The 18,381-nt window shown below is 36.7% G+C and overlaps 1 protein-coding gene across 2 annotated transcripts in view; it reads left to right on the top strand.

Moving 5' to 3' along the window:
* Nucleotides 1-18,381, top strand: part of PLPPR1 (phospholipid phosphatase related 1) — a 294,221-nt gene that overhangs the window by 241,866 nt on the left and 33,974 nt on the right. For both annotated transcript variants that reach the window (XM_001135665.5, XM_001135494.7), the window contains exon 4: nt 13,203-13,335. In XM_001135665.5, the coding sequence (XP_001135665.1) occupies nt 13,203-13,335 (133 nt within the window). The remainder of the gene's footprint in view (nt 1-13,202; nt 13,336-18,381) is intronic.

The following is an 18,381-nucleotide window of genomic DNA, read 5'->3' as shown; positions in this document are numbered from 1 at the left end:
TGGGAATTCTAAATGCCCTTTTAAATTGCAACCACATATAACATGCAGTGAAATTTCCTTAAAATACAAAATTATAATACATCTTTCAGTGATTAGTTTTTTCCACAGACTGTTTATATTCTGAAATCTAAAAACTTCCTCTAAACTTTTTGTATTGATATCAGTTATTTATTGCGTACCACATGTTTTTTAAAATATTTGTGAAGAAGAGGGATGGAGCAAGTTGGTGGAATAGTGCTATCAAGTAATCATACCCCCTCCAACTGAAACAACTTGAGCAGCTATCCATGCGCTAAAATAGTAATACCTTCACAAGAGCTAAGTAAACCAGGCGAGAGATCAGAGTAACTGGTTGGAACACAATAATAATAAAAGATGCATTGAAAATGGTAGAAAGGAGAATTTTACATTACCTGCACCACCCCTCCCCCAACCATCACAACATTGAGAGAGACACCATCCACTTGGGGGAAAGAGAGGGGTGTGAGAAAAGGACTTTGCCTTGGACCCCAACCCTGGGCCCACCACAGTGAAATCCAGCATCAGGCAGGCTGGCAGGCACCCACAGCCCCAGACTCCAGAGTAGTATCCACAAACTGAGTCCCAGTCCTGGGTGGGACCCTGCAGTCCCAGACTTCAAGCCTGTGAGGCAGAGTTGATCTCCCAGTTGTACTACCGCTGGCTTGACTTCAGTGTCTATAGGATCTGGACAGGCCAGAGCAGCAGGCAGGCCTCAGCAGCCCCAGGTTTTGGGCATACCCCACCCATGTAGTGACCCTGAGATTCAGAACCAAGCTTAATGGCCTGTCCAAAATCTCTGAATGGACTGTTGAAGAGCTTTTCCAGCAAAGCCAATCTGCAAAGACTGGAATAAGTACCTACTTCTACAAATGTGTGTATCTCAATACGCAGCCCCAAGAACAATCAGTAAAACATGATATCACCAAAGGGACAAAATAAAATGCTGCTAACTGACCATAAAGAAATAGAGATGTTCGAACTCACTGACAAGGAATTCAAAATAACTGTTTTTAAGGAAGCTCAATGAACTTCAAGAAAATACAGAAAAACAATACAAGTAAATGAGGAAAACAGTAAGTGAGCACAACGAGAAATTTAACATTATATTGGACATTATATTTAGCATTATATAATTATAAAGGGATTAATTCAGCAAGAGAATGTAACAATTGTAAATACATATGCACCCAGCACTAGGGCATGCAGATATACAAAGCAAAAAATTATTAGAGCCAGAGAGATAGACCTCAATGCAAAAATAGCTGGTGATTTCAACACCCCACTTTCAGCATTGGACAGATAGTCCAGACAGAAAATCAATAAAGGAACATTGATCTTAATCTGTAGTATAGACCAAATGGACTTGATATTTATAAAACATTTCATCCAGTGGGAACACAATACACATTCTCCTCCTCAGCACATAGATTATTCTCAAGGACAGGTAATATCTTAGGACATTAAAAAATGTTAAATTCAAAAAATAGTCATATCAAGTATATTCTCTGACCACAATGGAATAAAACTAATAATCAATAAGAGGAATGTTAGAAACTATACACACACATGGAAATTAAACAATACGCTCCTGAATGACCAGTGGATCAATGAATAAGAAGGAAGTTAAGAAATATTATGAGTCAAATGAAAATAGAAACACAACATACCAAAGTGGATGGAATCAAGCAAAAGCAGTACTAAGAGGGAATTTTATAGCAATAAACTCCTACAGCAAAAAGGTAGAAAAACATCAAACAAACAACATAATGATGCATCTGAAAGAACTAGAAAAACAAGGGCAAACCAAACCCAAATTATGCAAAGAAATAATAAAGATCAGAGCAGAAATAAATGAAATTTATAAAACAATACAAAAGATCGATTAAATGAAAAGCTGGTTTTTTGAAAGGATAACTGACAAACAGTTAGCCAGACCAAGACGAAAAGAGATGACTCAAACAAATAAAATCAGAGATGAAAAAAGAGACATTGCAACTGATACCACAGAAATTAGAAGGATCCTTAGAGACTACTATGAGCAGCTATATGTCAATAAATTGCAAAACCTAGAGAAAATAGATAAACTCTAGACATATACAACTTACCAAGATTGAGCCATGAGGAAATCCAAAACTTGAATAGATCAATAACAAGTAATAAGATCAAAGTCATAGTAAAAAGCTTCTCAGCAAAGAAAAGCCCATGACCTGATGGTTTCACTATTGAATTTTACCAAACATTTAAAGAAGAACTAATACCAATTTTACTCAAACTATTCTGCAAAATAGAGGAGCAAAGAATACTTCCAAACTTATTATATGAGGCCAGTATTGCCCTTATATCAAAACCAGACAAAGACACATCAAAGAAAGGAAAAGTACAGGCCAATATCCCTAATGAACATGGGTGCAAAAATCTTCAACAGAATACTAGCAACAACACATTAAAAAGATCATTTATCATGGCCAAGTGGGATTTATCCCAGGGATGCAAGGATGGTTCAACATATGCAAATCAATCAATGTGATACATCATATCAGAATGAAGAAAAAAATTATCATTTCCATTAATGCTGAAAAAAGTATTTGATAAAATTCAGCATCCTTTCATAATTAAAAACCCTCATAAAACTGAGTATAGAAGGAACATACCTCAACACAATAAATGCCATATAAAACAGACCCACAGCTAGTAACATACTGAATGGGCAAAAACTGAAAGCCTTTCCTTTAAGATCTGGAACATGATAAGGAAGCCCACTTTCACCACTGTTATTCAATATAGGACTGGAAGTGCTAGCTAGAGCAATCAGACAAAAGAAAGAAAGAAGGAACATCCAAATTGGACAGGAAGTCAAATTATCCTTCCTTGCAGACTATATGATCTTATATTTGGAAAAACCTAAAGACTCCACCAAAAAAAAAACTATTAGAACTGATACATAAATTCAGTAAAATTTCAGGATACAAAATGAACAAACAAAAAATGGTAGCATTTCTATATGCCAACAATGAACAATCTGAAAAAGAAATCAAGAAAATAATCCCATTTACAATAGCTACAAATAAAATACCTAGGAATAAACTTAATCAAATAAGTGAAAGAGCTCTACAATGAAACTATAAAATACTGATGCAAAAAATTGAGGACACGAAAAATTAAAAGACATTTCATGTTTGTGGATTAGAAGAATATTGTTAAAATGCCCATACTACCAAAAGTGATCAACAGATTCAGTGCAATTCCTATAAAAATACCAACGATGTTCTTCAAAAAAATAGAAAAGAAATAATTCTGACATTTATATGACATCACAAAAGACCCAGAATAGCCAAAGCTATCTTGAGCAAAAAACAAAACTGGAGGAATCATATTACCTGACTTCAAATCATACTACAGAGCTATAGTAACCAATACAGCATGGTGCTGCCATGAAAACAGACACATAAACCAATGGAACAGAATAGAGAACCCAGAAATTAATAAAATAAGAATAAATAGAGACTAGAAAAACAGAGAAGAACAAAATGAAGAGTTGCTTTTTTGAAAAGATAGACTAAATTGATAAACCTTTAGACAAGAAAAAAGAGAAGATTCAAAGATTCAAAATCAGAGATGAGAAAGGAAACATTACAACTGACACTACAGAAATACAAAGGATCATATTAGACTATTATGAACAATGATACACCAACAAATTGGATAGCCTAGAAGAAACAGGTAAGTTTCTGGAAACACACACCCTACCCAAGATTAAATCATGAAGAAATAGAAATTCCAAACAAACTAGGGGATTGAATCAATAATATACAGTCCCCCAGCAAAGAAAAGCCCAGGAGCTGACAGCTTTGCTGCTGAATTCTACCAAAAATTTAAAGTAAAACTGATATCGCACCTTTTCTAACTCTCTCCCAAAAAAATTGAAAAGGAGGGACTACTTCCAAATTCATTTTACAAGGTCAGCATTCCCCTAATACCAAAGCCAGAGAAGGACACAACAACAACACAGGTCAACATTCCTGATGAACATAGATACAAAGATGCTCAAAAAACCCTAACAAATCAAACTTAACAGCACAGTTTAAAAGACCATTTACCATGATCATGTGGGATTCATCCCAAGGGTGCAAAGATGGTTCAACATACACAAATCAATAAATGTAGTACATCACTTTAAAAGAATGAGGAACAAAAACTATATGATTATTTCAATAAATGCAAAAAAATGATTTGACAAAATTCAATATCCTTTTACGATTTAAAAAACCCTCAACAAATTAGGTATAAAGAAATGTAACCCAATACAATAAAGGCCATATGTGGTAAACTCACAGCTAAATTCATATTCAATGGAGAAAAGTTGAAAGTTTTTTCTCTAAGATGCGGAATAAGACAAGGGTAACTCTCACCACTTCTATTCAACATAGTACATAAAGTCCTAGCCAGAGCAATTTGGCAAGAGAAAGAAAGAAAAGGCATTCAAATTGGAAGCAAAAACATTAAATTTTCCTTGTTTGCATATGACATCTTGTATATAGAAAACCCTGAAGACTCTACTGAAAACTGTTAGAATGAACTAGTTCAGTAAAATTGCAGGATATAAAACAAAATACAAAAATCAGTAGCATTTCTATATATTAACTGCAAGCTATCTGAAAAAAAGTAAATAATAATCCTATTTATAATAGCTACAAAAAATACTTAGGAATTTAACCAAAGAGATGAAAAGTATCTACAATGAAAAGTATAAAATATTGATGAAAGAAATTGGAGATGCAAAAGAATGGGAAGATATTCTATGTTCATGGATTAGAAGAATTAATACTGTTAAAATGTTTAATACTACATGAAGCAATCTACAGATTCAACTCATTTGCTACCAAAATATCAATGATACATTTTTTTATAGTGATGGGATCTCGCTCTGTTGACCAGGCTAGTCTTGAACTCCTGGCCTCAAGCAATCCTCCAATCTCAGCCTTCCAAAGTGCTACGATCACAGCCGTGAGCCACCACACCCAGCTATCAATGATATTTTTCACAGGATAGAAAAAACAATCCTAAAAGTCATCAATCAAAAAAGACCTAGAATGGCCAAAGCAATCCTGAGCAAAAAGAACAAATCTGGAGACATCACACTATCTGACTTCTAAATATACTACAAGGCTATTAGTAACCAAAACAACATGCTATTGGCATATAAAGAAAGACCAATGGAATAGAACAGAACCCAGAAATAAATCCACACATTTATAGCCAACTGATTTTCAACAAAGGTGTCAAGCACACCCAATGGGAAAAGGTCAGTCCATTAATAAATTGTGTTGGGAAAACTGGCTATCCACATGCAGAAGAGTAAAATTAAGCCTTTATCTCACACCATATACAAAAATCAACTCAAAATGGATTAAATACTTAATTGTAATACCTAAAGCAATGAGGTCTTACATAGAAGAAAAGCTTCCTGACATATGTCTGGGCAATAATTTTCTGGATATGAACCCAAAAGCACAGGCAACAAAAGCAAAAATAGACAAATGGGATTACATCAAACTAAAATGCTTCTGCACAGTGAAGAAAACCAGCAACAAAATGAAGAGACAACCTACAGAATGGGAAAATGTATTTGTAAACCATATGTCTAATAAAGGTTATTAAAATATAAGGAAATCAAACAACTCAATAGCAAGATAATAACCCAATTGAAAAATGAAGAAAAGGCCTAAATAGACAAAAGACAAATGGCCAACAAATATATGAAAAAAAATGCTCAGTATCACTAATCATCAAGGACATGCAAATTAAAACCACATTGAGATATAATCTCACACCTGTTAGAATGGCTATTATCAAAAGATGAAAGATAAATATTGGTGAGAATATAGAGAAAAGGGAACACTTGCACATTGCTGGTAGAAATGTAAGTTAGTACAGCCATCATATAGGAATCCATATGGAGGTGCCTCAAAAAATTAAAAAAAGAATTGCCATTGATCTAGTAGCAATCTATATACCACTACTGAGTGTATATACAAAGGAAATGAAATAAGTATATCAAAGAGATATCTGAACTGCCATATTCATTGCAGCATTATTCCCAATAGCCAAGATATGGAATCTGCCTCAGTGTCTGGATTTAAAATGATGTGACATATATGCCATTAAAAAGGCAATTCTGTCATTGGTGACAAGATGGATAAACCTAGAGGACATTATGTTAAGTGAAATAATCCAGGCACAGAAAGACAAATACTGCATGATCTCACTTCTAATTGTAGATGTGGAATCTACAGAAGTTGATCTCACAAGAGGAATAAGTTCAAGAGATCTATTACACAATATTGTGACTATAATTAATAAAATATATTCTTGAAAAATTCCAAGTGAACATTAAGTGTTTGTACCACAAAAATGATAACTATGTAAGATCATGCATATGTTAATTAGCTAGATTTATTAACATCACAGTGTACATACACTTTAACGCATCAAGTTGCACTCAATAAATACCTACAATTTTATCAGTCAAGTTTTAAAAAATAAAATTTATGAAGAAACACAGCCTAAAAGATAACATGCCAAACTGATGCCCTGTGTTTCAGGGTTATTTGGTTTACATTTGGGTTTTCATATTCAAAAGATAACTTTATCAAGATAGAACAGTTATCTTCATTACTTATAGTCACTATCATCTAAAGGTCATGTGTCAGTTGGGATTATAGCTGGCATAAGTTGGGGGATGAGAAATGGACCAGTGGAATCCATTTGCAGTTCATTCACTGCCAGATCTAGTTTGGCCTTGACCATTTCTCACTGGAGAATACTCTCAATTGCCATGGGTGTTACGGTGTTTGTTATCCAACAATCAGAAAGACCAAAATTAGGCAAGGCAACTAGGTCTGAACACATGGAGAGTCCCACATGACCCAGATGCTCTCTCAGCAGAGTAATAGATTGAGGCAAAGTGATGTGGCAAAGGTAAAGATGGAGGACCCCCGACATTGCCAAAACCAGAATCACAAGTCTGCCATGGTTAGCAAAACAACATCCAATGTGGGCTAAAGGCTTGGCATAAAGAAGAAAGATCCCTTATCTTCCTGGCTCCTTTCTCTCTCTTCAAGCAGAATCGGGCCCTATATGAGACTATGGGACCCAGTGAATGGACCATCCTTATGTGTCAGCAAAATACAGGAAAATGAACATCTCTGAAGCCTACTCATTTGCATGTGAGAGCTGGATTGTTTCATAGGCACATTTTATGTTCATCATACTTTTAACTGAAAGCCAGGAATATCTCATTACACTTTAATTGTAAAATGACCCACTTCTTCCCTTCCTGTATTTCTTTTACAAACATTATCACTTAATATAATCCAGACATTATGCCAATAACTAGATAGATCAGTGTATACCCTTGCTCTGATTTTTCTTTTATGCTCCATACCTCATTTGCTATTTGATTGTTGTTGGCTGACAGTAATAATCCTTATACCACTTATCACTTTTGACATGAGAGTATTAGGACATTTTACTTATGAATTTGAGTCCCAACTCTGTTGCATAAGTTCTGCTTAGCCTGTTATACTTTGGTGTGCTTTTGTTTAGATCTGTGTGGGTACACACTCGTGTGTTTTAATGAAGATAGGTTGTGTGTAAATTATGTCACTATCTTGTTTTTTTACCCCCTTGTGTAAGTATTGAAAAGCCTCACTGAATGGAGAATTTCTAGAATTTGTACTTATTTTCTGTAGAGTAAGAAATGGGCTTCTGAAATGACGGAGACAAGCAATGCTTTTTTCTTTTCTGATTATCTCGTGTTTGTCACTCTCCCATCTCCTTGGTTTATTTTTTAATCATGTGTGATTTCATGGCATTTCCAAAGGGGAAAAAAAAGTCTTTCCTACTCTTTACACGGTCAACACAATACTTCTAACCCAGATGTGGATATATTTCTCTCAAACGCAAACCAGTTCTCCAACTGGTGTCCTTTAATTCAACTCAGTTCTGACACTGTCTACCCGGAATTGGTGTCAGATTCTATAGATTGAAGGCTTGGTCTTACAAGACTGCCTCTATTTCTAATGCCACTTGCAAGTAATAATCTGTTACCTATACTTCTGATCAACCAGCTGTAAACTGAGGTTCCCACAACCCCCTCCACTGGTTCCATTAATTTGCAAAACAACTCACAGAACTCAAGGAAACCCTCTGCTAACATTTACCCATTTATTATAAAGGATATTACAAAGGACACAGATGAACAGCCAGATGGAAGAGATGGATAGAACAAGGTATGTGGGAAGGGGCACAAAGCATCCATGCCCTCTCAGGGCTCACCACCCTGTGGGTACCTCCCTATGTTCATCAATGCAGAACTTCCCTGAACGCAGTCCATTTGGGGTTTTAATGGAGGCTTCATTATGTAAACACAGGTGATTAAATCACCGGCTACTGCTTATTGACTCAGCCTTCAGCCCCCTTTTTTCTCCCCAGAATTGAGAGTGAGGCTGATAGTTCCAACCCTCTAAGCACATGGTTGGTTCCCCTGGCAACCAGCCCCTACCCTTAGGCTACCCAGAGCTCACCAAGTTGTCTCATTAGAACAAAAGGTGATCCAATCACATAGGGAATTACAAAGGCCTTAGGAGCTCTGTTTCAGGAACTGGGGACAGAAACCTATATGTATGTGTGTGTGTGTATATATATATATATATATATATACACACACACACATACATACACACTTCTTATGTCATATCACATTATGATTTGTTTCTATTTTCCTACTATGTATCTGTCCACTTCTGTGTCTCCAGTGCTGGCACAATGCCAGGCACAGAGTGGGTGTTTCCCTACCCCAAATTGTTGAGCACTGCATGAATAAATAAGTAAATTTAGTATAAAAGAGATAGTTTATATTTATTCTCTGATTTTTATTTATTCTTAAGCAATACAGCCAGAATTCTGTGATTTCTGGCACATAGTGCAGTTTTCCTCAAGTGTTCATCTTCAGGGCAATTAAAGTTGGAGTGTTCTATCCAAAAGTAAATCCTTTAAGGATTAAATGTCATATTTATTCCAACAAATATTTCACTTCCAAGATTAGGCTGTAGAAGACAACAAAAACAGATATTACCCCTACTGTATACCAGGTTCTGTTCTAGGCATTGTACAAGGAAGGACAAAAGTTCTGCCCTTGAAGACATCACAGACAAATGGAGAGGGACGTACAAACAATAATCCCATTCACTGGGTAGATGTTGGGCTAGAGATCTGTATAGTGCACTATGGCAGTGACAGGACAGCCTCTTAATTTTCCTACAGGGCCTGATAAAGGCTTCCCTACTAAGGCAGTCACATTTTCATTAAGTCTGAAAAGTAATAGAAATCACTTTTTCTTCTTTTAAGTCGGCTTCATTAAACCTATATTCTCAAGGAGCTTCTTTAACTTGATATGCTTATTTCATCCAACACTAAGCAACTACTGTGTAACTTTACACTGGTCTAGGCTCAGGATGCAACCAAGAATAAGACAAGCAGGATATCCCATAACTAAGAAAAGTGATAATATGTAATTATTTGTGATAAGAGCTAGAAACGAGAAACACAAGGTAAGAGATTCATGTATAATTAAAATACCTAATCTAGTCTGCAAGAGCAGGGAAAGCTCCCTCAAGGAAATACTACTTCATTTATGCAATCATGTGTGAATTTATCCCCATCTGTTCACTGAGATGAAAAACGGTAGTGTAGTACCATCATATATATTAGGGACAAACAAACCCCCTTGGCACCTTATTTTGGCAGAGACAGGTCTTATGCGAAAAGAGAGAGGGCTGAGTTCCAGAAGCTATTCAAATATTTTTATATGGTAGAGCATCAATTCATTGTTAATTCCAAGGGATATTAGGCAGAGAATATTTCTAACTCTGCACAACCATAGGTACCTCCTGCCAAGGTGATCCATGCTGGGTCATTGTTTACCTGTTTGACTCTGAATTCTATTTTTCCTGCCTACTTTCCACCCCGGTTCTTACTTGCTTGACTCCCTCTGTGCCAGTGCCAAGCCACTATCACACCTGCAATCCACCTATGCCTTGCTTCTTTCTTGTACCTCACTGGCCCTTCCTTGTGGATTTCTCTCTGATTCAGCCAATAACACCATGGTACCACGTGTTATTCCACATATCTGCCCTATCTCTGCTGAGGCTGATGCTGAACTCCAAGGAAGTCTTGTTACTTTTAGAGTGTGACAGAACTGTAAAGCAAGATCTTCAGATCTAAAGTCTAAGAACCATTTTGTTTAGTTAAAAAAAAAATCTGGCTAAGATGTAGTCCTAATAAATTTATGGCTAGACTAAATATTATTACTAAAGTTTTTAAAACAGCATTCTATCAAAATAATTAAACTAGCTTATGACTGTTACAATCATCTTAGCCTGTACATTGAGTAACTTTTCTATTTTTCAGTGGTTTTTCTGTTTTTTTCTCCCTTCCCCATTCTCTCCAATGTCAACTTCAACCAGCACTGTCCATTTCAAGGTCACATCATCCAGACTTAGGACAATTCCAGGGAAGTTGGTCATGAATTAAGGAGAACTCCAAAAGCCTTGCTGAGCTACAGAGATGCCAAGGGCCTTGTTGCCTATAAGAGCAAGAATCTTTTAAGCCACATAAAATGTTCAGTCTACTTTTCTTTCCTTTTAAATAAAATTTAAATTAAAATTTAAAAAAAGAGAAGGAACCAATCACATTTCAGATTCCAGGAAGGGGTAGGAGCAAAAATACAAATATTAATGGCCCTCAACTGGAGAAACTCAAAGTCTTTAGGATAGACTAAGATTTTCCATGTCATTGGGTACGAACCATAATAGATACCTGGTTCAAGTACTCTTAGCAGAGGAGGGAAAAGGCCCTCTTGTAAATAAAGATGACATCTTTTATATATATAACAAGCAGCAGAGTCTCCTAGCCATGAGGTTCATTTGGCATTAGGGACGAAAAGTGACTTTCCTAGAGGAGAGAAATCCCCTTCTACCCAGGAGCCTTGGCCTCTTAGCACTTTGTCCTTGTAATGTGTATAAGACCTAATCTGATTTCATAATATCTTTGTATGTGTTCCTCAGTAGATTATATACTCATGGAGGTTATAAGTCTTTTATTCATCTTGCAATCTGCCTCCCCAGTGACATTACAAAGTGCTTTGTAATAATAGTAGTAATAATGATGACAACAATGTTAATGCAGTTGTAATTGATTTCATAACAACTTCACCCTCTTATATAATATAGTACATATTATGGTGCTGTTATATCCAATTCATGCACATGCACATGCACATATGAGTGTGTTTATTTATTAAACCTACAAATAGACACTGTTATCCTGCTTATACAGATAACTAAGGCATGGAAAGGTTAATTTGTCCAAGGTCATCAGAACTAATAAATCACAAACCCCAGCTTTGAAGCCAAGAAACCCTGGCTTCAGAGTTCTCCCTCCTTACCACTACACTTGTCCATAGTAGTGATTTAATAAAAATATTTCTTAAATTTTTACTTAATATTGAGGACAGAGAAAATAAAACAGGTTAAATTCAGCATGTTTTAAATGCTAAAGACTTAATACGCTGTTAAAATTTGAGGTAGAACAGCGTAGTGGAAATAGAACTATAGGTCACATTCTAGAGATGCTTCAGATACTATCTGTCTGTGTGTGTCCGAGTTCCTGAAACCCATAAAGGGAGAACATTATAAATGATTCCAGTTTTGAAATTTTATACTTTTTTATTTCTGTTATCCATGTGCCTTTCATTATGTCATCATCTTTATCCATCTAAACAGATATTCCAGCATGACAGGAGAAATATAAGGTATGGAATTAAAACATTAATAAATTTTCTCTAAAATCACAGGTCTATGTACAGCAAAGATGATCATCTATGAGATCACATTATTCTGGGGAAATGTTAAAATTAGGATTAGGAAAATCAAAATGGCATATGAATAGTGGGAAGTGTGGACTTTGGAATCCAATTGACGTGTATACTAATTCCTGTGCCCCATGCGCCATCCATATGCTTTGGAGGGTAAATTACCTAAACTTGCTAAACTGTCACTCCTCAACAGTAAAGCAAGGATAATTATGCGTACAGGAGGGATCTTGTGAGCCTGAAAATACTATGCTGAAGTGCCTAACGCCCAGTATTTAATAGATAACGGTAATTAACCTTTTACTCTTCCTTGATGAGTCTCGATCTTCAGTTATGGCAGTGTCATTGTTCATGAAAACTTGTCTCCTACCAATTCCTTGTTTTAAATGGGAATACACTGTGCTGGGTGCCATAAGGATACTAAAGAGTTATTAAGATGTAGTCCCTGCTATTAGGGGGCTTCTAATCTACATAAGGGCATTATAATTTAAAGGGTAACATATATTTATTAGTTTAACGAGAGAGATGCCTATAATAAAGAAGGGCTAATCAACCATTTCAGGGTAGGAGAAATATATCTGAGGCAAATGTGATCAAATAAGAATTTAGAATGTAAATAATTGTAATGGCACATAATAAAGTAATGCAGTTGAGTAAAGTCCTCACTTAATGTTGTGGTGGATAGGTTCTTGGAAACTGCAAGTTTAAGCAAAACAACATGCTACGTAACAAAACTAATTTTATCATAGACTAATTGATATAAAGAAGAGTTAAATTCTTATAGCATACAGTATGTCATTTCACTTAAAGTTCCAGTTTTCACAAGCCTATTGATATAAAGTGAGGTCTTACTGTCACCTCTTGTGATGTGTGTATATAATGCCTTCTTGGGCACATTGGCTGTCTGAATCATTCCTCATCATTGCTACTCACACAGAAAGTTAAAAAAGAATTCAATCCCAGCATGAACCTTGTCATAAATTCTATTACAACTTATTATTTCAATTTGTTTCCATGTGACCTTAGATTTTAATATTATAGGCTGAAACTCTATCTGAAATGATCAATTATCACTTTCTCTAATTCTTTTGAAGTGTTAAATGCAAATTACTATCTAATTCACCATCTCTCTCCAACATCTTTTAAAATGATTGTGGGTCCTCAACAGTTTTGTTTTGTTTTTAAAGCCATGGGCCTCTCTTATCAAACAGATCTCCAACTTGACATTTCTTAAACATTCCTTCCCTAGATTTTTATTGGTGAGATATCCATGTATTTCATAAAATCAACAAGAGAATCCCTGATTGCTCAGGAGAAAACAATTCTGACCGGAGAATGCTGTTACCTGAACCCCTTACTTCGAAGGATCATAAGATTCACAGGTGAGTACAAGATGGTGCTGAACTAAGCTCTCACATAAAAGTAAAATTACTAAAGGCAAACACTTGGTAAAATAAACTATGGAAGTATCAACATTAAAAGCAGGGGCTGCTTTGGGGATTTTCCTGATCCTACTGTCACATCAAATTTTTGACTCTCGAAATGGTACTTCTTAAATTGTCTTATGAATGATTTCAACTGATTTTCCCCCCACATAGCAGTTATCTGAGATTCCCCTGGACGTATGTTTTAATATTGGCTGGATATTGCTATACACCTTTTAGCAGAGTCAGGCAAGGGGTTGGGGTGGGGGAGCATCAGGGGACGCCAATAAAATAAATTTAGAAATAGTCAAATTTCCTGACAGACTTCCCATCCAGTAATTTTGTTATGCAGGGAAGTTAACAAAGAGTGGGAAATCTCAGCCATCAGGTTCTTGAAAATAATGCCTTTTCAAAGTTGGAAAACAAATACTTTTATTAGTGTTCATGATAGGGAATAATGAAGGCATATTCTACATCCCTCCTTCTAGGACTTTTATGAAAATTCCTGAGGTGCTAGTGATTAATAATTATAGATATGGGAATAAATGTGTATGGGTACAGGTAGGAATAGAGATCTTACAAAGTTCCTACACATTAAGTACTCTATAAATGATAACTATTACAGTATTCTAATGAGATCCTACAAATATCTCCTGACCAGATTTTTAAGGGAGCCATGATACCATTTAAAACAAGAGAACTGACAACTGAGAAAGTGAGGGTCAGAATACAGCATGCTGTCAACAAGCCTTTTGGTAATCCTTAATCTTTTTTTCCTGTTGTAGGAAATGATTGAATTTCTTCAAGTAATAAGCAAATACCACATCAAAATCAAATATGCAATAACTTGTCTGGTTGAAGTGGAAATGAAAGAAATAGTGCAGTGGGAAATCTAAGAAAATCTAATTTAAAAGAAGTAACCCTTAACGTTAAAATAGTCTCAGGCATTTGATGTTATTTGCAGAATAAAAGTTTTTGCAGATTATGCAAGTTTGCAATTGGCTTACGGGGTATACCCTGATCAATATGATGCCACTACTATCTAGTTCACTCATTCCAAACAATGGCTCCTTCCAAAGATGTCCAGAGTTTGATCACTTCCCAGAGGGGCAAGATAAGAGATCATCAAGGGGAAATGAGGAGAGAAGAGAATATTTATGATACAGAACACTGAACTAGACATTTTACAGAAATTATTTCTTTTAATCTACCCAAAACCCTGTAAGGTATTTTATTTTATTTTTTAGACAGAGTCTTGCTCTCTCCCCAGGCTGGAGTGCAGTGGCACGATCTCGGCTCACTGCAACCTCCGTCTGCCAGGTTCAAGTGATTCTCCTGTCTCAGCCTCCTGAGTAGGTGGGATTATAGGTGCCTGTCCCTAAGGCTGGATAATTTTTGCATTTTTAGTAGAGACGGGGTTCCACCATCTTGGCCAAGCTGGTCTTGGACTCCTGACCTCAGGTGATCCACCTGCCTCAGCCTCCCAAAGTGCTGGGATTACAGACATGAGCCACTGTGCCTGGCCCCTGTAACGTATTTCATAGTCCTAGTTGTACATATGAAGAATCTTGACAGGAAATGGGGTAAAGTAACTTTTCCCAAGGAGTAACGCATGCACACACACGTACATAATTTGATTCAGGGAAGATTTTATGACTACTGTCCGATCTATTTCCTGTATATATAATTAAAGCAAGTTATTTAAAGCAGAGATTTATTGCAATTAAATTGGTATACCTTTTAAAGTCAGTTATTTCCCTTGGCAAAGATAAATTACACCTTTTGTGACCCACCCACTTGGAGCAGGGTCCAAGGAATAAAAATTTTGACTGGCACTTGTCATTTATATAGACCTTTATGCATCGGTAGCACAAGTCTCTGTTTATTGAGGGATGCCAGAAGATCACCACCATCCAGGAACCAGTCCTCTAGATTGTCTGTTGTGGTATCCAAAACTCCCACTTGAGACACCACATTGGAGAGAGGCATGGTTCAGAAAGACCACCGTTAAAGTAGAAATTTGTCACGCTGGAGGAGCATCAAATTCCCATTTATAATCAATGACACATTAGTCCGTTTGGGTCTATCATAAGCTAATAGAGAGCTGGACCTTGGGAGGATAAGCCAGCGACATTCAAATAAGGTGAGTTAGAGTTCAGCATCATGAGATTCTCCTTCTAAGGAAGGGATGCTAGAGCAGAGAGATAGCCAAAAGATAACATTTAAACTTTGGAGAATTAGAGGAAACAGCATTGAAAGGCAAGGGGGATTGCTGGGTTTAGTAAAAAAAAAAAAAAAAAAAAAAAAAAAAGCACTTGCTTCACGCTTTCCCTCTTTTGTTTTTTATGACTCTAGGATCCACCCAGTTGCTCAAGTAAAAAACCTGAGAGACACCTTACACCATCTGGGAACTTGTTAGAAATTCTTAAACCTCATTCTATACCTGCTAAATCAGAAAATGTAGGGATTAAGTCTGATTATTTCTGTTTTCGCAAGTCATCCAGGTGATTCTGATGCATGGAAAGTTTGAGAACCACTGGTTTAGGTGATTAAAAGTTCTTGTCTCCCTATATCTTGTTTTGCAATATCATTGCATTCACCCCAGCCCCACAAAGCTACCATCTATTGACCGTTTTATAGTTATTGAGCTTTTTGAAGCAAAAATATGAGCAAGTCAATTCTCTGCTTAAAACCTTTCAATAGATTTCTAGTGTTCTTATCATAGCCTACAGAGCCCTTCACAATCTGAGGTCCTCACATGTCTCCAGGCTCATCCGGAGCCACTCCCTTGTGAGGCCCTCTCCCATCATGCTAAACGGCTTCACATGCCCTCCAAAGGAAAGTGTGACACCTTGCCTCAGTACCTGCACATGTGCTGCTCCTTCAGCCTAGAATATTCTATTGCTACCCCTTCACTTTACAAGCTGGCCAAACCCTACTCATCTTCAGAATGCTGTTTAGACATTACCTGTTTACCAATCCCATCAACTAGTTGCCTCATCTTCTAGGCCTCCACTGAGCCTTGCACCTACATCTGTTATAGGCACTTCTCATATTACTATAATTACTTAAATCTGTTACTCCTATTAATTTATGATTGCTTGGAGAGCAGAAGTTGTATCTTTTTCATTCCATATCAACAGCATACTTCAAAGTACCTGGCACATAGGTTGCCAAAAAATGATTTTTGAGAGTTGATATGGTTTGGCTTTGTGTCTCTACCCAAATCTCATCTTGAATTGTACTCCCATAATTCCCACATGTTGTGAGAGGGACCCGGTAGGAGATAACTTGAATCATGAGGGTGGTTCCCCCATACCGTTCTCATGGTAGTGAATAAGTCTCAAAATATCTGATGGTTTTATCAGGGGTTTCTGCTTTTGCATCTTCCTCATTTTCTCTCTTTGCCTGCTGCCATCTATGTACGATATGACTTGCTCCTCCCTTGCCTTCTGCCATGATTGTGAGGCTTCCCCAGCCACATGGAACTGTGAGTTCTTCATTAAACCTCTTTGCTTTGCAAATTGCCCAACCTCAGGTATGTCTTTATTAGGGTGAATGAAAAGCAAAGATAAACTTTGTTAAATCATGGATTTGCCTAAAACTAGTTTCATAAAAGCTGATTCTTAAGTATTCATTTGCCTTCTGTTTAATTAACTTTATTACCACTTTCAGCTTAGTCCTAGGAAATTAAAGTGCATAAATGAGGTAATTTCTAAGAGAAAGCCAGAGAAGTCTGTTCTGACTTTTCCTGTAGGAGGGGTGAAGGAATGCATCTATTAATCTTGAGAAGGGTAACTTACTCTGAGTATATGTGAATTTTTTTCACAAGAAAGGGTACTACTTAGAATAAAGACTCTTTAAATGGAAATGTTTTCTTTGGAAAAAATTAGAGTAAAATAAGGGAGTAATCAAAATATATTATAAAAACTTATTTTGAAGAGCTTAACAGTCTTTTTTCTAGCCCCAAAGCTACCAAAATACATACTATGCAATTGACGTTGGAAAATGACAACTGTTTCCAGTAGCCATTCTAATGAACCTGAAATGGCATGACTTTTCTCTTGCAGTTTATGTAATTATTCCACAATCTACTACAAATAGTATTTTCCAAGAAATATCATCAGTTCCATATTGCAAAAAAGGCCAGTGAATTCATTTTTAAGAAAATAAGGCTTTATGCTGTAAAAGATGAAAAAACATGAGATTCTAATACAATTCTGGTTAAAGTAAATTGATATTTAACCCTTTCTGCACTGCAATTTGACAGTGTATTTCAATAACCTTACAAATAATGGTCTTTTTTTTAACCCCAAATTCCACTGCAAATAATCCATTCTAATGAAACAATCAGAAATGTAGATTAATTTTTGTGGACTAAAATTATTTTTTAAGTTAGATATCTCTAATTTTTTTTTAAAAAATGATGCCATTATAAGTTGCAACCTCAGAAAATGGTATTAAGAATTTTTCATGGAGAATATTCATGATATGTGAAAAGTTAAAACACTATGAATCCGATCCTTTCCTGATCCGGGAGCCAAGATGGCCGAATAGGAACAGCTCCAGTCTACAGCTCTCAGCGTGAGCGATGCAGAAGATGGGTGATTTCTGCATTTCCATCTGAGGTACCCGGTTCATCTCACTAGGGAGTGCCAGACAGTGGGTGCAGGACAGTGGGTGCAGCGCACCAAGCGCGAGCCAAAGTAGGGTGAGGCATTGCCTCACTTGGGAAGTGCAAGGGGTCAGGGAGTTCCCTTTCCTAGTCAAAGAAAGGGGTGAAAGACGGCACCTGGAAAATCGGGTCACTCCCACCCTAATACTGCGCTTTTCCAACAACGGGCTTAAAAAACGGCGCACCAGGAGATTATATCCCACACATGGCTCGGAGGGTCCTACACCCAAGGAGTCTCACTGATTGCTAGCACAGCAGTCTGAGATCAAACTGCAAGGTGGCAGCGAGGCTGGGGGAGGGGTGCCCGCCATTGCCCAGGCTTGCTTAGG

This window comes from Pan troglodytes, chromosome 11 (genome assembly GCF_028858775.2).
Source record: "Pan troglodytes isolate AG18354 chromosome 11, NHGRI_mPanTro3-v2.0_pri, whole genome shotgun sequence".
NCBI lineage: Eukaryota > Metazoa > Chordata > Mammalia > Primates > Hominidae > Pan > Pan troglodytes.
Note: the sequence above shows the minus strand (reverse complement) of the source record. Positions and strands in the feature narration are given on the sequence as shown.